This window comes from Lithobates pipiens, unplaced genomic scaffold (genome assembly GCF_037356315.1).
Source record: "Lithobates pipiens isolate NorthernLeopardFrog02 unplaced genomic scaffold, aLitPip1_a1.2 Scaffold_18, whole genome shotgun sequence".
NCBI classification, from domain to species: domain Eukaryota; kingdom Metazoa; phylum Chordata; class Amphibia; order Anura; family Ranidae; genus Lithobates; species Lithobates pipiens.
Window position 1 is genome coordinate 241,322,056 of NW_027507758.1, and position 25,900 is coordinate 241,347,955.

General features: G+C 43.6%; 1 protein-coding gene across 2 annotated transcripts in view; it reads left to right on the top strand.

The window, feature by feature from the left end:
• Positions 1-9,426: 9,426 nt before the first annotated feature.
• The window catches only part of LRP11 (LDL receptor related protein 11), an 87,042-nt gene continuing 70,568 nt past the window's right edge, over positions 9,427-25,900 (top strand). The window contains exons 1-2 of one of the 2 annotated variants that reach the window (XM_077486734.1): positions 9,427-10,335; positions 24,383-24,540. In XM_077486734.1, the coding sequence (XP_077342860.1) occupies positions 9,636-10,335; positions 24,383-24,540 (858 nt within the window). In that variant the 5' untranslated portion in view covers positions 9,427-9,635. The remainder of the gene's footprint in view (positions 10,336-24,382; positions 24,541-25,900) is intronic. The other variant, XM_077486733.1, reaches the window with a different exon arrangement.

Consider the following 25,900-nt stretch of genomic DNA (forward strand, 5'->3'; position numbering starts at 1 on the left):
TGGGCCCAATTATCCATTTTCCACTCCCCGGTGTCATGTGACTCGTTAGTGTTACAAGGTCTCAGGTGTGAATGGGGAGCAGATGTGTTAAATTTGGTGTTATCGCTCTCTCATACTGGTCACTGGAAGTTTAACATGGCACCTCATGGTAAAGAACTCTCTGAGGATCTGAAAAAAAGAATTGTTGCTCTACATAAAGGTGGCCTAGGCTCTAAGAAGATTGCCAAGACCCTGAAACTGAGCTGCAGCACGGTGGCCAAGACCATACAGTGGTTTAACAGTACAGGTTCCATTCAGAACAGGCCTCACCCTGGTTGGCCAAAGAAGTTGAGTGCACGTGCTCAGCATCATATCCAGAGGTTGTCTTTGGAAAATAGACGTATGAGTGCTGCCAGCATTGCTGCAGAGGTTGAAGGGTTAGGGGGTCAGCCTGTCAGTGCTCAAACCATACGACGCACACTGCATGAAATTGGTCTGCATGGCTGTCGTCCCAGAAGGAAGCCTCTTCTAAAGATGATTCACAAGAAAGCCCACAAACAGTTTGCTGAAGACAAGCAGACTAAGGACATGGATTACTGGAACCATGTACTGTGGTCTGGTGAGACCAAGATAAACATATTTAGCTCAGATGGTGTCAAGCATGTGTGATGGCAACCAGGTGAGGAGTACAAAGACAAATGTGTATTGCTTACAGTCAAGCATGGTGGTGGGAGTGTCATGGTCTGGGGCTGCATGAGTGCTGCCGGAACTGGGGAGCTACAGTTCATTGAGGGAACCATGAATGCCAAGATGTACTGTGACATACTGAATACTGAAGCAGAGCATGATCCCCTTCCTTTGGAGACTGGGCTGCAGGACAGTATTCCAACATAACAACCCCAAACACACCTCCAAGATGACCACTGCCTTGCTAAAGAAGCTGAGGGTAAAGATGATGGAATGGCCAAGCATGTCTCCAGACCTAAACTCTATTGCACATCTGTGGGGCATCCTCAAACGGAAGGTGGAGGAGCACAAGGTCTCTAACATCCACCAGTTCCGTGATGTTTTCATGGATGAGTGTAAGAGGACTCCAGTGGCAACCTGTGAAGTCTGGTGAACTCCATGCCCAAGAGGGTTAAGGCAGTGCTGGAAAATAATGGTGGCCGCACAAAATATTGTCACTTTGGGACCAATTGGGCATTTTTACTTAGGGGTGTACTCACTTTTGTTGCCAGTGGTTTAGACATTAATGGCTGTGTGTTGAGTTATTTTGAGGGGACAGCAAATTTACACTGTTATACAAGCTGTACACTCACTACTTTACATTGTAGCAAAGTGTCATTTCTTCAGTGTTGTCACATGAAAAGATATAATAAAATATTTACAAAAATGTGAGGGGTGTACTCACTTTTGTGACATACTGTAATTATCTCTTTTCCCTTTTCTTTCATTGTAGAAATATTTTTCTAATCTGAATGTATCCATCTTCCCACCTTTGGATTCTACAGATAGTCTGCTTCCTTGTTGCCAAAGATCTCAGTATGAGTCAGTATTTTGGACTGACTCCCACTGCACTTTAACCACTTGCCAACCGCCGTATAGCAGTTTCTTCTTTTTTTTTTTGTAATTGTTTTTTTATTAAATGTTTATCAAGTTACAAACAGGCAGAAGGAAACAACATAACATACATCAGGGATATATCTACAAAGCAGTATACAAATACAACCAAGGGCCTGAGAAGGACTTTGCATGTAACGGATATGAACCGAGACGCGTAACAAATGGCAATGGTAAGGAATATAATCAACCCAACCTAAGACATAAAGGAAGACATTGGGGAATATTGGATTACTCACACCGAGGGAGGGAGGGAAGGGGGGGGGGGGGTGTTTGGGATGGTGCTTGTAAAGGAATCATCAACAAGGGGGGCAGGTTGATTAGGAATTTGAGAGATAGGGAGAGTCAAGTCACCATAAACAGAATGATCCCAACATTTATTAACCACTTCAGGACCGCCGTATTGCCAATGTACGTCAACACAATGGCACAGGCAGGCACAATCGCGTAGATCTACGTGATTGCCTTCCAGCGGGTGGGGGGTCCGATCGGACCCCCTCCCGCTGGTTACGGCGGTCCGGTTCGCTCCAGGAGCGCTCCGTGATGAGGGGATGGCCGTTGGTTTTCGGCCACCCCCTCTGGATCGCTCCTGGCCAATGAGAAGCTTCCTCCCACTGTGTATTGTTTACACAGGAAGGAGGAAGTGATGTCATTCTCCTCGGGGCGGTCTTTTTGACCGGACTACGAGGAGAAGACTAATAGTAAGTGTGCACCAACACTACACTGACATGTAGGTACACACAGGCACACAAACCCCCCCCCGATCGCCCCCCGCACCCCCTCCCCCCCCAGTCACAGTGTCACTGATTGCATTGATCATTTCTTTACTGATCAATGCATTCAGTGTCAGTTGTGACAGTAAAAACTGTCAGGACAGTTAGTGTTAGGTCCAGGGTAGCCCCCTATCACCCCCCAATAAAGATTTAACCCCCTGATTGCCCCTAGAGTTAACCCTTTCACCCCCTTTTGCCAGTGTCACTAAGCGATCATTTTTCTGATCGCTGCATGTGTCGCTAGGTAGCTAGTTATTTTTTTAGGTTCACCGCCAGGTTTTTATATCGCTAGGTACCCCGATATACTACCCAATAATGGTTTTAACCCCCTGATTGCCGCTAGTTAACCCTTTCACCCCCTTTTGCCAGTGTCACTAAGCGATCGTTTTTCTGATCGCTGCATTAGTGTCGCTACAGTCGCTAGGTAGCTAGTTATTCTTTTAGGTTCACCGCCAGGTTTTTATAGCGCTAGGTACCCCGATATACTACCCAATAATGGTTTTAACCCCCTGATTTCCGCTAGTTAACCCCTTCACCCCCTTTTGCCAGTGTCACTAAGCGATAATTTTTCTGAACGCTGCATCAGTGTCGCTAGTGTCGCTAGGTAGCTAGTTATTTTTTTAGGTTCACCGCCAGGTTTTTATAGCGCTAGGTACCCCGATATACTACCCAATAATGGTTTTAACCCCCTGATTGCTGCTAGTTAACCCTTTCACCAGCGATCACAGTATAAGTGTCACTGGTGACGCTGGTTAGCCAGTTAGTTATTTAGGTTCCCCGTCAGGTTTTTATATATAGCGCCAGGGACCCCCATATACTACCTAATAAAAATTTGAACCCCCTGATTGCCCCTAGTTAACCCTTTCACCACTGATCACCGTATAAGTGTTATGGGTGACTCTGGTTAGTTTGTTTTTTATAGCATCAGGGCACCCACCATTTATTACCCAATAAAGGTTTAACCCCCTGATCACCCGGCGGGTGATATCAATTAGGTTTTAGGGTCAGGGTCTGCGTCGCCCCAGGCAGCGCTAGGTTAGTGCCAGTACCGCTAACACCCACACGCAAAGCATACACCTCCCGTAGTGGTATAGAATCTGAACAGATCAATATCTGATCTGATCAGATCTATACTAGCGTCCCCAGCAGTTTAGGGTTCCAAAAAAACGCATTGTTAGCGGGATCAGCCCAAATACCTGCTAGCACCTGCGTTTTGCCCCTCTGCCCAGCCCACCCAAGTGCAGTATCGATCGATCACTGTCACTTACAAAACACTAAACACATAACTGCAGCGATCGCAGAGTCAGGCCTGATCCCTGCCATCGCTAACAGGTTTTTTGGTAGCATTTTATATTCAAATCCGGAAAGCAGTGCTTGGTTTTCGGGGTCCCGTACGTGGCTAGGCTCCCAAAAAGTCCCCCACATGTGGTATCCCCGTACTCGGGAGAAGCAGCAGAATTTATTTTGGGGTGTAATTTGACTTCTGCCCATAGCATGTGTGAGCAATATATCATTTAGTGACAACTTTGTGCAAAAAAAAAAAAGTTTGTAATATTCCCGCAACTTTTGGCAAAATATAAAATATTCCATGGACTCAACATGCCTCTCTGTAAATAGCTTGGGGTGTCTACTTTCCAAAATGGGGTCATTTGGGGGGGTTTTGTGCTATTTTGGCATTTTATGGCCTTCGAAACTGTGATAGGTAGTGAGGAGTTAAATCAAAAATTTGCACCCTTAGAAATCCTGAAGGTGGTGATTGGTTTTCGGGGTGCCGTGCGCGACTAGACTCCCAAAAAGTCCCACACATGTGGTATCCCCGTACTCAGGAGAAGCAGCAGAATGTATTTTGGGGTGTAATTTCACATATGCCCATAGCATGTGTGAGCAATATATCATTTAGTGACAACTTGGTGCAAAAAAAAAAAGTTTGTAATATTCCCGCAACTTGTGGCAAAATATAAAATATTCCATGGACTCAACATGCCTCTCAGTAAATAGCTTGGGGTGTCTACTTTCCAAAATGGGGTCATTTTGGGGGGTTTTGTGCTATTTTGGCATTTTATGGCCTTCGAAACTGTGATAGGTAGTGAGGAGTTAAATCAAAAATTTGCACCCTTAGAAATCCTGAAGGTGGTGATTGGTTTTCGGGGTGCCGTGCGCGACTAGACTCCCAAAAAGTCCCACACATGTGGTATCCCCATACTCGGGAGAAGTAGCGGAATATATTTTGGGGTGCAATTCCTCATATAACCATGGCACGTGTGAGCAATATATCATTTAGTGACAACTTTTTGTAAAATTTTTTTTTTTTTTTTGTCATTATTCAATCCCTTAGGACAAAAAAAATAAATATTCAATGGGCTCAACATACCCATCAGCAATTTCCTTGGGGTGTCTACTTTCCAAAATGGGGTCATTTGGGGGGGATTTGTACTGCCCTGCCATTTTAGCACCTCAAGAAATGAGATCGGCAGTCATAAATTAAAAGCTGTGTAAATTCCAGAAAATGTACTCTAGTTTGTAGACGCTATAACTTTTGCACAAACCAAAAAATATACGCTTATTGACATTTTTTTTACTAAAGACATGTGGCTGAATAAATTTTGCCCTCAATGTATGACTAAAATTTAGTTTATTCGATTTTTCTTATAACAAAAAGAAGAAAATATCTTTTTTTTTCAAAATTTTCGCTCTTTTTCCATTTATATCGCAAAAAAAAAAAATCGCAGAGGCAATCAAATACCATCAAAAGAAAGCTCTATTTGTGGGAAGAAAAGGACGCAAATTTCGTTTGGGTGCAATATTGCATGACCGCGCAATTACCAGTTAAAGCAGCGCAGTGCGAAATTGCAAAAAGACCTCTGGTCCTTAAGGTGTTTATTGGTCCGGAGCTGAAGTGGTTAAATTGTGGAAGTGTGTCAGTTGCAGTGGCTGTAAGGAATTCTATTCTCTGAATGTCAGTCAAAATATGTAAAAGTTGAGCTTTAGAGGGTGGAACAGTGGATTTCCAGTGGAGGCGGATTATTCTCTGAGCAGCAAGTAGTATATAGGAAATGAAACGTTTTGTTGATTTGGTAGCACCGGAGAAGGGAAGGCCTAGTGAGGAGTCTTTGCGATATAGCATATCTGGGCTTTTGTACCAGAACATTAGTATTTTCAAAGTAGTCTCTCTCTACACCACACATCTGGATGATTTAAAGGCAGCTGTCCAGATCTTGCCCAAGAGATATAGTGGGATATGTCTCTGAAGAATATGTGCCCATTTTCGCATATAGGAGGTGTGTTTCTTCTGTAAGAGAGGTCACCTCATGGAGAATTTTGTATATGGAGGAAAATAAATGCAATTGTTACTGCCCTTGAGCACATATATACTCAAAAGTGGCGGGTCTGTCTAGAGCAGTGATGGTGAACCTTGGCACTCCAGATGTTTTGGAACTACATTTCTCATGATGCTCAACTACATTACAGAGTGCATGAGCATCATAGAAAATGTAGTTCCAAAACATCTGGGGTGCCAAGATTCGCCCTCACTGGTCTAGAGAAAGGAATGGAGCTAGTGATTGGAAGAAATGTTTAACCTATAAATAAAAATAGAACATAGCTTTGGGAATATTATATTTTTCTTGAAGGTCTGCAAAAGTAAGTAGCTTGCACAGGCTGGACTAGGTTGCTGAGTTGAAAAAGTGGGGGTTGCAGCCACAGTAATATACATGTAAAAGATAAGCTGTCAGGTACAACCAGGTTAAATAATATGTTAATATGTTAGAAAGGAGGGGGGGGGGGAATGGTGAAAGCCTATAGCAGGTAGGGGGAGCAAACGGTGCCAGCGGCTCACTCCCGCTGTAATTACCCACAGCAGGAGCTGATCAGCGGGTACCGAGGACTCAAAAGTCTGTCGTCACCCGCCGATCATCAGCCACAGAGACAGAACTGCAATCTGCCTATGTAAACAAGGCAGATTGCCGTTCTGACAGGAGGGAAGGCATGGATCCATGTCTTCCCCTAGTAAAAGCACCTTTCCACAGTTTAGCAAAACACTGGTCAGGCACACAGTTAACCCTTTGATCCCCCCCCCCCCCATGGCAACCCTTTCCCAGCCAGTGTCATTAGTATAGTGAAAGTGCATATTTTTTATAGCACTGATCACTGTATTAACCACTTCCCACCCGGCCAATGTACATATACGGCCGGGTGGGAGCCGTCTACTTCTGATAGGATGTTCAGGAACGTCCTTCAGAAGGAGGGGGATCGCGTGCGCGCGTGCCCGATGCGCTCGTGTCACCCGGATCGGATCGTGTCATCTCGGATCGGCAGGAGGGCTCTGTGATTGGCCCTCCTGATCACATGACGGCCGTGTCCAATCACAGCCGTCATGTGATGTAAACAAACAGCCGGTTGCTAGGCAATCGGCTCCTCCTCTCCTCACACAGAAGTCATCGCTGAGGAGAGGAGAGCAGATCGCTGCAGCCGGCTGGTGATCAGTGAGTATGAGCTGTTTTTACAGCTTTTTACTAACTGATCACCAGTCTAGTGTAAACACACATCATTTCCCAAAATTCGTACGTTCGAGAGGATCCGAAATGCGAATTGCCGTGCGTCGGAATTCTGTACGGAATACGAACTTTTGTTTATGAATTCCGGATTTCGGACAACGACTCAGTCATTATGCTTATTATGACTTGCAAAAGACTTCTGTAATAGAAGTCAATGTAAGTTGCCTGAAGACATCAGTGAAGGACTTTCCTCCTCTCTGGGCAGGCTGCCAAGAAAAGATCAAAGTGATACAATGTTTCTTCTTCAATGGGCTGAACTCCATGTGTAGAAGTTCTCAGTTTAACCATTTAAAGACTAAATGTTTTCTAACACTTGTTGCTTACAAGTAAAAATCCAGTATTTTCTGCTAGAAAATCACGCAGAAGCCCCAAAAATTATATATATTTTTTTAGCAGAGACCTTAGGGAATAAAATAGCGGTTGTTGCAATATTTTATGTGACGCGGTATTTGCGCAGAGGTCTTTCAAACGCAAGTTATCCCTTTTTTCGGTCGACCTCTAGAGAGCACTGACATTAGCAGCGTGACATACAGCAATGACAAATACAAATACAAATACCGCGTCACATAAAATATTGCAACAACCGCTATTTTATTCTCTAGGGTCTCTGCTAAAAATATATATATAATTTTTGGGGCTTCTGAGTGATTTTCTAGCAGAAAATACTGGATTTTTACTTGTATGCAACAAGTGTCAGAAAAGATTTAGTCTTTAAATGGTTAAACTGAGAACTTCTACACACAGAGTTCAGCCCATTGAAGAAGAAACATTGTATCACTTTGATCTTTTCTTGGCAGCCTGCCCAGAGAGGATGAAAGTCCTTCACTGATGTCTTCAGCCAACTTATATTGACTTCTATTACAGAAGTCTTTTGCAAGCCATAATAAACGAACCTAACGACAATTCGTATTTCGTACGAAACAGAACGGAATTTCGGACACGAAATACGAAGTACGAATTAATTTTATTACGAATCGAAATGGAACAGAACGAAACGAATTTATTGACGGCGCCCATGTCTACTGCACACATCTGTACATGATCATTTGCGTACATATGTCCGTGATCACACAAACCAATTATTATACACTTAACAGAATTTTTTTTACCAAAAACGTAGCAGAATACATTTTGGCTTAAATTTATGACAAAATTCGATTTTATTGGATTTCTTTTAAAATAGAAAAAAGAAAATATTGTTTTTTTTTCCAAATTTCCTCTTTTTTGCGCTTATATCGCAAAAAATAAAAAACAAAGTCGTGAATAAATACCACCAAAATAAAGCTCTATTTGTGCGAACAAAATGATAAAAATTTCATTTGGGTACAGTGTAGCATGACCGCGCAATTGTCATTGAAAGTGCGAGAGCGATGAAAGCTGAAAATTGGTCTGGGAAGGAAGGGGGCGAAAGTGCCCTGTATTGTAGTGGTTAATATTGTCACTGGTTCCAAAATAGTGTCCGAATGTTCGGCACAATATCGCAGTCCCACTATAAGTCGCTGATCGCCACCATTACTAGTAAAAATATCCCCTATTTTGTAGACGCTTTAAATGTTGCGCAAACCAATCAATATACGCTTTTTAAATTGATTTATTTTTCCTTTCCATCAGTCAAGTAGTAAAAAAGGCATAGTTTACAAATTAGACCATTAGACTCCGCTGTTTTTGAAACAAAGAAGACTCTAAGCACTCAAAAGCAATGTTTTTTTTTTTTTAGCAGAATATACATTGGCCTAAATTGATTAAGAAATTAGATTTTTTTTCAATGTTTTTATTGGATTAAATTTGTTAATTCCGAAATTTCGAATTTCGGAAAATTTTAAATTTGGGAAAATCTGAATTTCCGAATAATCAGAAATTGGAAATTTCGGAAATTGGAAAATTGGGAAAATTCGGAAATTGGAAAATTTGGAAATTGGAAAAATCTGGGAAATTCGGAATTAGAAAATTCAAAAATACAGAAATCCAAATTTTCGAATTTCCGAAAAAAGCAAAAAAAGAATGAAGCTAAAACAATTTTTTTGTCCGTGCACATATTTTATAGCAGAAAGTAAAACAAAAACATTTTTTTCAAATTTTGTTTATAGAGCAAAAAAATCGAAAACGCAGAGGTGATCAAATACCACCAAAAGAAAGCTCTATTTGTGGGAAAAAAAGAATATACGTTTTTATTTGAGTACAGTGTCGCATGACTGCGCAATTGTCAGTTAAAGTGACGCAGTGCTGAATCTCAAAAAATGGCCTGGTCATGAAGGGGGGTACATTTTCTGAAAGTCAAGTGGTAGAAGGCACACTATCCTCTGGAACATTTCACCTGTCAGTGACTGATGCTGCCTCCTAAGTTGTAGTGTCTGTTGTACCTACTCATACATACAAGTGTCATCAGCATTGCTCATCTGTCTGTACCCAGGATGGCAGCTGTAGTTTAATCTTTGTCTACAGGCAACAGATGAGTGACTGGGTGTGATGTCATTGTATGGAGGGGGGATGGGAGGGATGTGGGAGCTGTCACTGGTCCAGGGTGCTGATTCCACCTTGTATGACAGATCCTCCTCTCCATCCTTCTGCTGGGAGAAGACAGGATCCACACTGAGGAGAGGCGGGGTGAGAGGACAAGTGCCATGCTCTGCTCTCAGGCTGATCCCTACCATTTTGTTCCCAGGACACAATGATCCCCACACGTCTGATCTAATCACCTGAGACCTGCACGATGTACCCCTTCCCCGGGTACCAGAGCCCGGTGCTGGGGGTCAGGCCTCTGATCTCCTGTTTGTGCCTGCTCCTGTGCTGTGAGATGGGTGGGTGCAGGAGGGTTTCCCCGGGATCCCCGGCCCCACAGCTCACTGATCTCCGATCGCAGATCTCCGGGGTGGAAGAGCTGCTGGAAGAATTCCGCAAACAGCTCCAACAACAGCGACACAAGCAGGTGGAGGACGACGAGGAGGAGGGGGGCTGGGCACAGGACAGGCACAGGCACGGTAATGGCCGGGGTGGTGAGGAGGCCGGAGGAGGCACGGAGGACCAGGAGGAGGAGAACAACATGCAGCAGCAGCTCCAAGAGGTGGCGGTCCGCCCGGCCGGGGATGTAGGGGAGGATCTGTGTAACTTTAATCAGCTGGAGGACTATATAATCCGGACCAAGGACTCCCTGGAGGCCGGAGCCACCTTCCTGAAGGCTCCCGGGGAGGTGTACAGCTGGAGGCAATGCCTGGAGGTGTGCTGTACGGAGAGCAGCTGTACGGCGGCCGTGGTGGAGAGCTCAGCCCGGGGCCTCAGCTGCTTCCTCTTCAACTGCAATCACCGGGGGCGCAATGTCTGTCAGTTCTCCCCTCATAGAGATTACAGCAGCTTCACCCTCAACCCAAGGAATGCTACCTGGACTCCACCCAGAGCCTCCTCTGATACCCGGGGTAACTTACCTCTCCTTATATCACCTACCTCTCTTCATGTCTCTTACCTCTCCTCATGTCACTCACCTCTCCTCATGTCCTCATGTCTCTTACCACTCATGTTTCTTACCTCTCCACATGTCTCTTACCTCTCCTTATATAACCTCTCCTCGTAACGCCCGGGGTTTACACATCTCCTTGTAACGCCCGGGGTGTACACCTCTCCTCGTAACGCCCGGGGTTTACACATCTCCTTGTAACGCCCGGGTGTACACCTCTCCCCGTAACGCCGGGGGTGTACACCTCTCTTCGTAACGCCCGGGGTTTACACCTCTCCTCGTAACGCCCGGGGTGTACACCTCTCCTCGTAACGCCCGGGGTGTATACCTCTCCTCGTAACGCCCAGGGTTTACACATCTCCTCGTAACGCCCGGGGTGTACACCTCTCCTCGTAACGCCGGGGGTGTACACCTCTCCTCGTAACGCCCGGGGTTTACACCTCTCCTCGTAACGCCCGGGGTTTACACCTCTCCTCGTAACGCCCGGGGTGTACACCTCTCCTCGTAACGCCCGGGGTGTACACCTCTCCTCGTAACGCCCGGGGTGTACACCTCTCCTCGTAACGCCCGGGGTGTACACCTCTCCTCGTAACGCCCGGGGTGTACACCTCTCCTCGTAACGCCCGGAGTGTACACCTCTCCTCGTAACGCCCGGGGTGTACACCTCTCCTCGTAACGCCCGGGGTGTACACCTCTACTCGTAACGCCCGGGGTGTACACCTCTACTCGTAACGCCCGGGGTGTACACCTCTCCTCGTAACGCCCGGGGTGTACACCTCTCCTCGTAACGCCCGGGGTGTACACCTCTCCTCCTAACGCCCGGGGTGTACACCTCTCCTCCTAACGCCCGGGGTGTACACCTCTCCTCCTAACGCCCGGGGTGTACACCTCTCCTCGTAACGCCCGGGGTGTACACCTCTCCTCGTAACGCCCGGGGTGTACACCTCTCCTCGTAACGCCCGGGGTGTACACCTCTCCTCGTAACGCCCGGGCTGTACACCTCTCCTCGTAACGTCCGGGGTGTACACCTCTCCTCGTAACGCCCGGGCTGTACACCTCTCCTCGTAACGTCCGGGGTGTACACCTCTCCTCGTAACACCCAGGGTGTACACCTCTCCTCGTAACGCCCAGGGTGTACACCTCTCCTCGTAACGCCCGGGCTGTACACCTCTCCTCGTAACTTCCAGGATGTACACCTCTCCTCGTAACTTCCGGGGTACACACCTCCTCGTAAGGTCCATGGTATACACCTCTCCTCCTAATGTCCAGGGTAGACCGCTGCGCAAATACAATGTGACATAAAATATTGCAACAACCGTCATATTATTCCCTATGATCTCTGCTAATTATATATATATATGTGTGTGTATGTATATACAAAATGTTTGGGGGTTCCAAGTAGTTTTCTAGCAAAAATATAAGAATTTTAACTTTGTAAGGAACAAGTGTCAAAAAAAGGTTTAGTCTTTAAGTGGTTAAACTTAAAAAGAAAAAGAGATACAATGGGAGAGTTTATAAAAACTGGAGCAACCAAAATCTGGAGCAGTTGTGCATGTTAACAATTTGCCTACTTTCTTTTATTCTGAAAGCCTAACTGAACAAGCAGAAGATAGAAGCCACTTGGTCACCATGTACAGCTTCTCCAGATTCTGGTTGCTCCAGTTTTGATAAATGCCCTTATTTATAACTTTTTCTCCATTCAAGAGGATAAAGAGCATAGAAGTGGGCTGTACAGTTACTGATCACTGATAGCCAATCATAGGCTATCACAGCAGTCATGTAATCTACAGTCAGCCCTTCCATCTCCATTAGGATGAGATTTGGGGTTGTCAATAACAACACTGTGCTGTGCAGCATGCTCCCAGCACAAACACAACATGCGAGCCCATGGAAAAAGGCATACATTAGTGAGGTGCATATGTACAAACCTTCAGTGGAAAGGGGTTAATGCAGTATAAATCCCTCAGTGTTTTTTTTTTTTTTTAGCTTCAAGGGTAAGTAATAGGTGAACTAACTCCAAGTATCCTGGCCACCTCTCCAGACCCTACTGCACATAGCCCTGGTGATGCTCCACGCTGCTGGTCTACTGGCCCATACAGCGCAATACATTGAGTATCTATCATAATGCTTGCAATTTCAAGTACTCACTAGTCAGCACAACCATGTAGCAATGCTGACCAATGAAAAGCATATCTGAGGCTTCTTTTCAGATATCCCAGAATCAAGAAGTGCTTCTCATTGGTCAGTACGGTCACGCAGCTGTGCTGACCAGTGGGTATCATCATACAAGGTGTGCTGAGACTGCACTGGGCAGCCTCACCCAGTACAGTCACAATGCAAGACAAGGCAGAAATCCTTGTTTCCTATAGTGTCAGTTCACACCACTGAAAAAAGTAGTTGTGCTAAAATACAGTAAAATTGTAGTAGACCTTGGAAAACTGGAATTAGGTTGCAAGGAAAATGCTTTCACATGTGCCATTCAAATCCAAACTGTATTCCACTTGTTAATGTACCATAGGTGCAAGGGATGTTGACTGGGTGGAGCCTGGGTTGTCTTGTTCAATGTACAGCAGTAGGGATTTAGGGACCCAAAACTAACTTATTGCAAAATCTATTGATGTCTCACTGTTTTACAGTGAGACATCAATAGATAACTAATTAGACATGTTCAGAATCTTTAGAAAGCTTATCAGAAATTCAGAATATAATTAGTGTAGGGAATCAGTATATACAGTGGAGAAAATAATTATTTGATCCCCTGTAGATTTTTTTAGTTTGCCCACTTACAAAGAAATGTATGTGTTTTACATGATAGAAACAGAATATCAACCAAAAATCCAGAAAAAACACATGATATAAATGTTATAAATGGAGTTGCAGTTCAGTGAGTAAAATAAGTATTTGACCTTCTACCAACCAACAATAATTCTGGCTCCCGCAGACTGGCTACAGTATGTGCTCATGTGGTACACAGATTAGTCGTCAATTTAAGAAGATGCTCCTAACGACAACTTATTATGTGTATAAATTACACCTGTCCACAGAATCTTTTTCTTCCATTCAAACCTTACCATCATAGGCAAGATTAAAGAGCTGTCAAAGGATGTCAGGGACAAGATTGTCAAGACCTGCACAATGCTTGAATGGGCTACAAGACCATCTGCAAGAATCTTGGTGAGAAGGAGACAATTGTTGGAGCGATTATTTGCAAATGGAAGAAATACAAAATAACCATTAGTCGCCCTCAGTCTAGAGTTCCATGCAATACCTCGCCTCATGGGGTAAGGATGATCTTGATAAAAGTGAGGGATCGGCCCAGAACTGCACAGGAGGCACTGTGGTCCCAACTGAAGGCAGTTGGGACCACAGTCACCAAACAAACCATTGGCAACACAATATGCCGCCCATGGATTGAAATCCTGCAGCACCCGTAAGGTTCCCCTCCTCAAGAAGGCACATGTACAGGCCTGTCTTAAGTTTGACAATGAACATCTAAATGATTCAGAGAAGGATTGGGAGAATGTGCTGTGGTAAGGTGAGACCAAAATTTAGCTCTTTGACATTAACGTGACTTGCCGTGTTGGAGGAAGAAAAAAATGATTATGACCCTAAGAACACCATCCCTATAGTCAAGCACGGTAGAGGTCTACCGATATGGGTTTTTCTCTGTCCGATGCCGATATTTACAAATCATGGCAGCCGATGGCTGATATATGATGCCGATTTCTTTTTATTTTATTCATTTATTTTTCATCCCCCTTCATCACATAAAATCTAACAGGCACCTTTCCCACTGGGGCGTTTTTTTAGGCGCTTTTGGGCTAAAAATAGCGCCTGTAAAGTGCCTGCAAAATGGCTCCCCTGCAGTCTGTGTGAAAGACAGAGTGCTTTCACACTGAGGCGATGCGCTGGCAGGATGTTAAAAAAAAGTCCTGCAAGCAGCACGTTTGGAGTGATGTATACCGCTCCTCCACCATTCCTGCCCATTGATATTAATGGGCACCACTGCCGAAGCGCATGCAATGCGATTTGGCAGCGGTGCTTCATGGGCGCATATAACCTCTCGTTCGGCCACTAGCTGGGTTATATGCGCCCCACTAGCAGCCGAATAGCACCGCTAAAATGATGGTAAAGCGCTGCTAAAACTAGCATCATTTCACCATCAATGCCTGCCCGCTTCAGTGTGAAAGCAGCCTATAAAATAAAAACAGGTAGTCAAAACTTTTGGACTAAAAAAAATGGGCTAACTTTACTGTTTTAGTTTTTTTTTTTTTTTTTTATCATTTAGTGTATTTTTTTTCCCCAAAAAAATTGCATTTGAAAGACCTCTGCGCAAATGCCATGTGACATAAAATATTGCAACAACTGCTATTTTATTCCCTAGGGTCTCTGCTAAAAAAATATATATAATTTTTGGGGGGTCCAAGTGATTTTCTGGCAGAAAATACAGCATTTTTACTTGTAAGCAACAAGTGTCAGAAAAGATTTAGTCTTTAAATGGTTAAACCGAGAACTCTACATACAGAGATGAGTTCATTCATTCAAGTGTAAACATTGTATCTTTTTGTTCTTTTCTTGGCAGACTGCCCAGAGAGGAAACAAGTTGCTTCTATGAAGACTCAGGCAACTTACACTGACTTCTATTACAGAAGTCATTTCCAAGTCGCGCTGTAGTTCTAAATCAGCCTTTTTATCAGCTCAATCAGCCGATGCCGATTAATTAAAAAACGGCAAATATCGGCCGATATATCGGTCGACCTCTAAAGCACGGAGCTGGAAACATTATGCGCTGAGGCTGTTGCTCTGCTAAAGGTACAAGACAACTTTGCCACATTGAGGAGCCAATGGACAGGGCCATGTATTGTAAAATCTTGGATGAGAACCCTCCCAGAACATTGAAGAGACCCAAAACATACTGCCAAGGCTACAGAGGAGTGGCTCAAGAAGAAGCACATTAAGGTCATGGAGTGGCCTAGCCAGTCTCCAGACCTTAATCCTATACAAAATGTATTTATGAAGCGAGCTGAAACTTCGAGTTGCTAAGAGACAGCCAAGAAACATTAAAGTGATTGTAAAGTCTCTTTTTTCCCCTATAAAAATAACAAACATGTTATACCTACCTGCAGTTTCAGTGGATTTGCACAGAGAAGCCTGGATCCTCCTCTTCTCAAGTTCCTCTTCTGTGCTCTTGACCCCTTCCTCCTGTTCAGTGCCCCCACAGCAAGCAGCTTGCTATGGGGCACCGGAGCTGAGTCACAGCTCCCTGTGTCCATTCAGACACGGACCCCCAACCCGACCCTGCCCCACCCCCTCTCTCCCCTGATTGGCTAGCTGGCTTTGATTTACAGCACCGGGAGCTAGTGGCGCCGCTGCTGTGTCTCAGCCAATCAGGAAGGAAGATCTCAGATGGCTGAGATAGTCGTGGACATTGCTGGTCAGAGGTAAGTGCTGAGGGGGGTTTGCTGCACACAGAAGGCTTTTTATCCTAATGCATAGAATACATAAAGATAAAAAAAAAACCTTCTGCCTTTACAATCCCTTTAAGGATTTAGAGAAGATCTGTAAAGAAGAGTGGACCAAATCCCTCCTGGGATGTGTGCAAACTTGGTTACCAACTACAAGAGACATCTTACCTTTGTGCTTGCCATCAAAGGTTAGTACCAACTACTAAGTCATGTTTTGCTTGGGGATCAAATACATATTTTACTCACTGAACTGCAACTCAATTTATAACATTGGTATTGTGTGTTTTTTCAGAATTTCTGGTTGATAGTCTGTCTCTATCATTTAAAATACACATATGGATTCCATGTTGTTGAGATTCACGGAAAAGGGCACAAGGGAAGCACCGCCCCCCCTTTTTTTTTTTCTCTTCTCACACCCCCCCCCTTTCCCTATCCCCCTCCTTTGGTTCCTATGCAATACCTTTTCCCTGTACTGTAACCATTTCCAGCAGTACAGGTCTAAGTGGCTCGTTGGGATTGTACGTAGAAAGTCCCTAAAGAATAAGAAACATATTTCATGACCTGGCCACTAACGACTTTTATCCTTCTATGTTAGTTCATCTTGTCAACCTCACCAATACTTCCACCAAATATACTATATTTCTCAGTTTAATGTTTTGAGGTGTTGTATTTCTGCATGTCCTGATGGAAGGATGCTTATGCTTAATCTCACATTTATACGTTTTAGGCCTTTTACACACGGACGTTATAAAAAACCACCTGTTAAGCTAGTTACAACGTCTGGAAAAAAATCAGCGTTAAAAATGCGAATTTTATTAGCGCTTTGCTCTGGCGTCAATGCACGTTTAACTGCGTTTGTAAGCGTTAACGCTAAGGAGCATTTAAAAAAAAAATCCCATCACATTATAAACATTTTTACGGCTCTAAATGCGCGTTTTTGTGCGTTAGCGTTAAAACTGCTCTAACGCTGGAGCTGAAGGCGATGGCCCTTTTTTTTTTTTAAACGGCCATGCCTGTTACAGCTCAAAAACGCCATGGTGTATATGAGCCCATTGAATAACATGGAGTTACCTTCTTAACCACTTGCTTACTGGGCACTTAAACCCCCCTCCTGCCCAGACCAATTTTCAGCTTTCAGCGCTGATGCACTTTGAATGACAATTGCGCGGTCATACAACACTGTACCCAAATTAAATTTTTATAATTTTTTTTCCCACAAATAGAGCTTTCTTTTGGTGGTATTTAATTACAGCTCGGAGTTTTATTTTTTGCTAAACACACAAAAAATAAATAAAAAAATCATGTTTAATAGTTTGTTATAACATTTTGCAAACAGGTCATTTTTCTCCTTCATTGAAATGCACTGATGAGGCGGCACTGGTGGGCACTGATATGCTGCACTGGTGGGCACTGATAGGCACAGTTAAGGAGGCACTAATAGGCACAGATAAGGTGGCACCGATAGGCACAGATAAGGCAGTACTGATGGGCACAGATAAGGCGGCACTGCTGGGCAAAGATGGGCACAGATAAGATGGCACTGATGGGTGGCACGGATGGGTGGCACTAATGGGCACTGATAGATGGGACTGATGGGCACTGATAGGTGGCACTGCTGGGCGTCACTGATGGGCACTGGTAGATGACACTGATGGGCATGGATATGTGGCACTGAGGTGCAGCACTGTTGTTGAGGCAGATTGTGGGCACTGATAGGTGGCACTGTGGGCACTGATGGGTGGCACTGTGGGCACTGATGGGTGGTACTATGGGCACTGATGGGTGGCACTGTGGGCACTGATGGGTGGCACTTTTTTACATATTTAGGTGGCACTGGCAGGGGGCAGGTGGGCACTGATGAGCTGGCCGTTATCGGGACTGAAGTCCCTCTCACGGCCGCCGGTGATCGGCTTTTTTTTTCTCCTCGTGCTGTCAGCGCTAGGAGGAAAAATAGGCGATTACCGGCTCTGCTGTGATCACAGGATCAGCTGTCATTGGCTGACAGCTGATCATGTGGTAAGGGATCGGGATTGACCCCTTGCTCCGATCTGTGATCAGGCGAGTCTCATAGATTCGCTGATAACAGAGCGCGCCGCGCGCTCCCCTCAGGGGGCGCACAGGCCGCTCGTGCACAGGACGACGTCAATAGATGTCGTCCCGGCAAAGCAGGTCCACGCTGTAGCCGTCATTCGGCTATAGCGCGGATCTCTAGTGGTTAAGCAGCAAAAAAAGCTCAAAAGGGCTGCTGTAAAAAATGTCCGTGTGTATGAGGCCGTACTGTTCATTGAATGTACCTTCTATGACATTGTCTTGTTACTTGAATAATAAAATAAAAAAAATATTGAAAGTTAAAATACACATGATAAAAATTATAGACCCTTCATTTCTTTGTAAGTAGGAAAACTTACAAAATCTGCAGTAGATCAAATGATTATTTTCCCCACTGTACCTGTCATTGGGTAAATTGCCCCAAAACTATTGCCCTTCCTTGGTTTGTTTATCTGCACAATTCAGCTCATGGCAATTTTCATCCTTGACACATTATGTTAGCCTAATACAGTTTGATTTTGATTCAACAAATTATTCTAATCAAATCAAATTAAAATAGCAATAACTATGTGAAGGCTTAGTTCATTTAAATGATATGCAGTAAGGCAGTAGCCATATATTGGCTTGTCAGATAAACCTCATTTCTGATAGCTATATGAAGAAAACCAGTACTTAGGAATTTTATTGGTTACAGATTCTGACCTCTCTTTCTGATACTCTTAGTTAAGACCCGTACACACGATCAGACTTTTTGACAACAAACCTGCAAATTAGCTGTTTTAAGACAACATCCGACCGTGTGTACGCTCCATCGGACAAACTTTTTTGGTTTTCATCTGACTTTTGTTGGCTGTGCGAACGGACAAACTTTCCGGCAACAAAAGTCCGATGGAGCAAAGTCTGATCGTGTGTACAGAAAACCATAGGACTTTTGTACAAAGTACAAACACGCATGCTCAGAACCAATGAAAAAGATCAGACAACAATACAGAAGTTGACCAAAGGTGGCGGTAAAGAGCAGAAAAACCACGTGATTTGGTGAAAGTTGTCTGAAAAAGTCCGATCATGTGTATGCAATACAAGTTCACGGGCGACGCCCTTTGTACAAAAATCCACAGGAAAGTTTGTACAAAGCCCGAACCTGTGTATGAGGCTTTACATGGCTGTTGTGCTGATTTTTGATTTTAACATGTATATGCAGCCAAAAATTTGTGGGCGTATTTCAGCGTACTGAGGGAGACTGCTGTAGTGTGCAGACAACCATATTAATGAATGGCTGTACGCAATGAATACGTCATGCTTGTGTAAACTTGGCATACAGAGGTGTAAATCCTGGAACACCACCCTTGCTTTGAACACATATTGGTGTATTTATAAAGCAGTGAATGTGACATGGTGCTTGTGTTTTAAATTAGACTGGTTGATTTACCTGCAGTGAATATTTCTCAAATATCACACTCAATGATCTATAAATATGCCCCATATAGTTTAATAGGTATTTTTTAGAAAATTATTTCCTGTGAAAGTACTTACTTGACGTATGGAAACAATCAGGAAACATAGGCAAAGGAAGATCTCCCTAGCTTTTAGTTAATTATCAATAGTGCCAGGATATGCTGGAAATCCCAGATGGCATAGCAGATGGTAACATACCCCATTCACATTACACCACTGTATAATAAACACACCAAGTCATAACATCAAAATGTTTTCAATATGCGTACAGTATTTTACTGAAAAAGCACAAAGCAGTTCTGCAGTCTTTTTCTGGTCTCTGTACTAGGAATAAAAAGCAGCTAAGGCGTTTTATATAAGATTTGTCTGTATTAATTTAGATTGCCATTGCTGGTGTTGCATGCATCCATGTGTCTCATTGCCTATTGGGGCATGCAGCTGCATGGACACAGCCACTGTCTCCCAATTTGACATGGGAGTGTAGACTCTGAACTCACCCTGTTTGTGTTCAGGGACCCGCACTGGCATGTCATATTGGGACACAGCGGCTATGTCTCTGCAGCCGCGCGTCCCAGTAGACAGCAATGAAGCAGCAATGAAAATCACAAATTTTGGGTGATCAACAGAACAGAAACAAAGGGAAACAAAGGGAAGATCTTCCAATGAGGACACTTGTGCGGTCATTGATCCCCCACTGAGCAGGTGGATCCACTTGACAGTTTGCCCCCATGTGAAAGGGGCCTAATAAGCAGTAGTTTTGGTTAGAGTGGGTATGTATATACAGTGCATTATTAAGACATTTTTTGATAAGGTGTGTGCCCTCATTAAGAAGATTTTATCAAGTTATAAAGAAGGGGTGGATGATATCATGATCTACCTTCATTCAATGAACTCCTTGTATTTATTGAAAAAAACGCAAGGCATTCTCTGAGGCCGCATTCACACTTGGGCATTTTGAATCGCGGGCAGATTTGTAAGTTTGCCCACTTAGGCCCCTTTCACACTGACGTTCCGTTCAGGCCCGCCTGTCAGTTTTTCAGGCGGACCTGAACGGATGCTCCATAGAGCTCTATGGAGCGTTGGATGTCAGCGGTGACATGTCCGCTGACATCCAACCCGCTCCGATCCAAAAAAGTGTAAGCTATTTTTCCATCCGTCTGCGGATCGGATCGGGTGATGACGGGCACTGCGGTCCGTCGTCATCCGATCTCCCATAGGGGAGAGCGGCGCTATGACAGGTCTGTCCCTGCGCAGTGTGCAGAGACGGACCTGTCATTTCCCTGCTCAGCGGGGATCGACGGAGTGATCCCCGCTGAGCAAACGGATATCCACGGGGCGGATCAGAACTGATCCGCCCCGTGTGAAAGGACCCTTACAAAGAAATGAGGGGTCTATCATTTTTTATCATAGGTGTATTATAAATGATAGAGACAGAATATCAACTAAAAATCCAGAAAAAATTCCCTATACAAATAAAATTTTTATAAATTGAGTTGCAGTTCAGTGAGTAAAATAAGTATTTGATCCCCAAGGAAAACATGACTTAGTACTTGGTGGAGAAACCCTTGTTGGGAAGCACGGAGGTAAGACATTTCTTGTAGTTGGCTACCAGGTTTGCACATATCTCAGGAGGGATTTTGGTCCACTCTTCTTTACAGATCTTCTCTAAGGTTTTTTGACTGTCGCTTAGCAACTCAAAGTTTCAGCTGCTTACATAAATTTTCTATAGGATTAATGTCCATGGAATTAATGTGCTTTTTCTTAAGCCACTCTTTTGATGCCTTGGCAGTATGGTTTGGGTCATTGTCATGCTGGAAGACCCATCTTCATTGTTCTGGCTGAGGGAAGAAGATTCTCATCCAAGATTTTACATTACATGGCCCCGCCAATCGGCCCCTCAATGTGGCAAAGTTGGTCTGTACCTTTAGCAGAGAAACAGCCCCAAAGCCCCAAAGCTAAACTGCAACTTAATTTATAGCATTTGTTTTATGTGTTTTTGTGTCCATCATTTAAAATACACTTATGATAAAAATGATAAACCCTTCATTTCTTTGAAAGTGGGTAAAAAATCTGCAGGGGATCAAATAATAATTTTCCTCCCTGTATCTCCTGAAAAACTGTGCCCATCAGAAGATTTCCCCCTTATTCTAGTTTCAGTGAAATGTCAATATTTTGGATTTGCCCTCAATTTCCATCCTGGTAATTGATAATAAGATGCAGAATTATCTAACTTTTTTTTATACAGAACCAGATATTGTAACATGCACAAAAAATAAAAAGCCTAATTGCAGCAAAACTTTATTTTTGTGATGCAGTGGGGAAAAAATAAAGTAACTTTAAATATGTCCACGATGTGGATATTTTTGGGGAACATGTTAAATGCTGTCTGTGTCTCTGCAGAGAAGATTTCTGTTTTTATCCTGTTTTGGCATGTGTCACCTAAACAGAAATCTCCCTTATGGGGACACAGACGGCAAGAGACTGAGAAATTGGCACGTATCCTGACAGAGCCTAAGGACGGTAGTAGCGCTATGGATTAAGTAAGGTGCTTTCTAATTTATTATAGCAAGGCTTATTGAGGCCAAACAGGTCACAGTGGCATACGTCAGTTTACAATTTCTCAGAGATATGAAACTCCTTCCGGCTAGCTTAATAGAGTGCCAAGGGACAGCTGTTTAATGTTTAGTCAGATAGAAGATATCTTTGAAGCTCTGCGCTTATTAAAACTAGAATATAGACTACTGAGCAACAGTAAGTGGCAAATGGTGACCATATATTACAAGGGAGTTTAAACAAATAAAAAAATACATACTGTATACAAGCAAAAACATCAGATTTCATTGCTTTTTAACGCCTGCCTTTGAGTTTCTCAACAGGCTGTGTTGTCAGGATCACCTAAATGCCTTATATGAATGATATTGTGTTAATTACTAAACCAGCGAAGGAGATTGAATCTGTGGAATGATAAGGAAAATAGCAACACAAGACCAAATGTATTAGGATAAAGCTGCAGGTGTCTGGAGACTACTGCATATTTGTGTTGGGCTTCATTGACTGCACCCCTTCAGCATCTTTCTGTATTAAGGTTCATATATACTTTCCCCTTCATCAGCACTGCATTTTGCAGAGTCACTGCACAATTATATTTGAGAAAAAGAACTGCTCACGTATATTGATCAGCCATCATTTTATGACCACTGACATGTTAAGTGAATGTCATTGAATATCTAGTTACAATGGCATCTGAAGGTCAGTGGGATATATGGCAGCAAGTAAAGTTGTTGTCCATGAAGTTGATGTGTTGAAAGCAGAAAAAATGGACATTGCAGTTTGTGTATAGGGCTGCGTAGCCGCAGTCTGGTCAGGGTGCCCATGCTGACCTGTGTCCACAGCCTAAAGCACTTACAAAGGGTATTGAGCATCAAAACTGGACTACAGAACAATGGAAGAAGGTGGCCTAGTCTGATGAATTATATTTTCTTTTACATTATGTGGATGGCTGGGTGTGTTGCTTACCTAGGAAAGAGATGGCACCAGGATGCAGTATGGGAATAAGACAAGCCGGAGGAGGCAGTGTGATGCTTTGGGCAAGGTTATGTTGGGAAACCTGGGGTCCTGCCATTTATGTGGATGTTACTTTGTCACAAACCACCTACATAAATATTGTTGCTGACCAAGTACATCCCTTCATGGAAACAATATTTCCTGATGGCAGTGGCCCTGTCAGCAGGATAATTTGCCCTGCCACACTGCAGAAAGGGTTCAAGAGTGGTTTGAGGAACACAAGTTCAAGGGGATGACTTGGCCTCCAAATTCTCCAAATCTTAGTCTAATTAAACATCAGTGGGATGTACTGTAAAAACAAATCCGATCAGTGGAGGCCTGACCTTGCAACTTAACAGACTTTAAGGATTGGCAACTGACAGCTTGGTGCCAAACTCCACAGCATAACTTCAAAGGTCTAGTGGTGTCCTCGATGGGTCAGAGCTATTTTGCTGGAAAAAAGGGGACCTACTCGTTATTAGGTGGGTGATCATAAAGTTATGGCTTATTGGTGCAGACTGCAATGGCCCCATGTATCCCCTTTATCTGGCCATGTTATTTGTGGTGTTGCAGGAGTGAGAGCTGGGGCCCATAGGGAAAAGCCACTGTCCTCTGCACATGACCACAGCAACTACTGTATGCTCTGCTGTACATAGTAGTAGAGTTGCAAATATGGCGACTTTTTCCCAATGCCGCTGCTAATAGGGGTAGTTAGGCATTGGGGTTGGGAAATACAGTTATATGCCAAGTTGGACACTTACAAAAAAGTTATTTTCACATGTCATAGCATCATTTAAAAAAAATTCTCCGTGATAGTACAATTTTCTTTTATGTTTTATGTTGGGGGGGGGGGGGGTCTATTTTGGTTAGAAATGTTACTATTTTGTACTTTATTTCACATTTTTCCTTTAAAATGGAACTGAACTTAAAAAGTGAAGAATTGCTGTGTTATAGGGAACATCTAAAAGTGTTAATTGTGCCTTAGTATTACCCTAAAAAAAAAACAAATCTGAATTCCTCCTGAAAAATAGCAGTGCACCTTCTGGTATACGAGTATGCCTTGGCACTTCTGTATATCTGCAATGTGAGATCTAAGGCACTGCTGCAAGTGACTGCTAATCTCAAGAATTTTTTGTGAGATTTGGTGATGTCCCTAGTGCCTTCCTTTCATGGAAGCTCTGACATGATGAAGCAAAGCCCTGCCTCTACCAAGATGGTTATCACAGTGTAGAACAATGCATGGTGAATCAGTGGTGGGAAAAAGATCAGCTGCAGGGAGTCCACATATAATAATACTAAAGAATAATCCTTTGCCCACTGCCTGCCTTGTTCTGAGCATAGCTTCAGTTCAGTTCCTCTTTGATTCAACAAAAATCGGCTTCATGACCACTGGTCATTTTTCAACAAAAATACCCTGAACCATACCATGTTGATATAATTATCTCATTCATAACAGAGAATAACCATACCACCTTGATATAATTACATTCATAACAGAGAATGACAAGCCACCTATCAGCAATGCGGGACAAGATGTGATGCTCCAGCTGCCTGTTGATTGGGTCATACTGGATGGACGAGAAAGCACCGATGACCATGCCATAGTTCGCTATGAATGGACGCTACTCCGAGGAGACCCATTAGTTGACATGAAGGTACTTTGAATGATTTGACATTTTTCTTTTTTTTAGGACACAGAAATGTGAAACAATTAAAAATGTATAGCAGTTATTAGCTGCCTTATAATGTTTTTGTGCCTTTGGTGGAAATGGTGTGGTTTCATAGTTATGCTTATGGACCGTGCTGCATGCTGCTGTCACACTGCAATGTCTATCTAGTATCAATATGATGTACACATTTCTTTATGAAGGACTGAACATATGAGGGTATACCTACAGGGGGTTAATAAAATAATAGCAATATTAGGCTGGATTCACATCTATCCGTGGTCACTTTTGTGCATTTTCAACATGTGTTGTAGTGCATTTTACACATGTTTTCATTATTCTGTTGGGCTTCACAGCAAATGAAATTATACAGAAAATTGGACATGCCCCATTTCTACCGATTCTGAGCATCACACAGATGTCATCGGGCACTTTGGATTCAATGTACTTTTATGACAGATGTTTTTGTGCATTTCAAAAAGCACATAAAAACACAAATGTGTGGACCAGGCCTTATAAAAGAAATTAATTCTGAAGTAATTAAATCACAATTAGAAACACATATGCAGAAATGTGCCATAGTAACTTGACTGTCAATGTTAAAGTAGTTTCAAACCCAGTGGCGGCTGGTGCTCAAAATTTTTGGGGGTGGTGCAAACAAACGGAAAAAACAAAACATCAAGCGCAGTCACAGTGCCCATCAAGCACGGCCACTGTGCCATCAAGTGCAGCCACTGTACCCATAAATTGCCGCCACTGTGCCATCAAACACAGCTACTGTGCTCATCAATTGCTGCCACTGTGCCCCATCAATTGCCGCTACTGTGCCCCATCAACTGCTGCCAGTGTGCCCATCAATTGCTGATACTGTGCCCCCATCAAATGCTACCAGTGTGCATCGCCCAGGAGTCAGGACTTACCGGTCTCGCAATGGGTCACGGTGGCGTCCTCCACGAGGGGGCTCCTGAGCTCTTTATGGACGCGCCACCACTGTTCAAACCTTTCATTTTTTTTTATTAAACATAACATATACAATATACTTGACTGGTGTAATGCTAATTTACTAGATGATCTACTAAACACCCTTAACCCCCCTTTACCATTGAACTTAAAGTGGTTGTAAACCCTTACAAACCACTTTGACCTACAGGTAAGCCTAGATTAAGGTTTACCTGTAGGTCCAATAAATATCTCCTAAACCTATACGGTTCAGGAGATATTTACCTGAAGACAGCCACCGCTGTCTACGGCGCATGCGCCGTAGACAGCGGCACGCAGGCGCACTGGGTAAGCCGCAGATCGCGGCGATATGCCGCGAGTGTCGGCTCCCGTGCGCATGCGCGGGAGT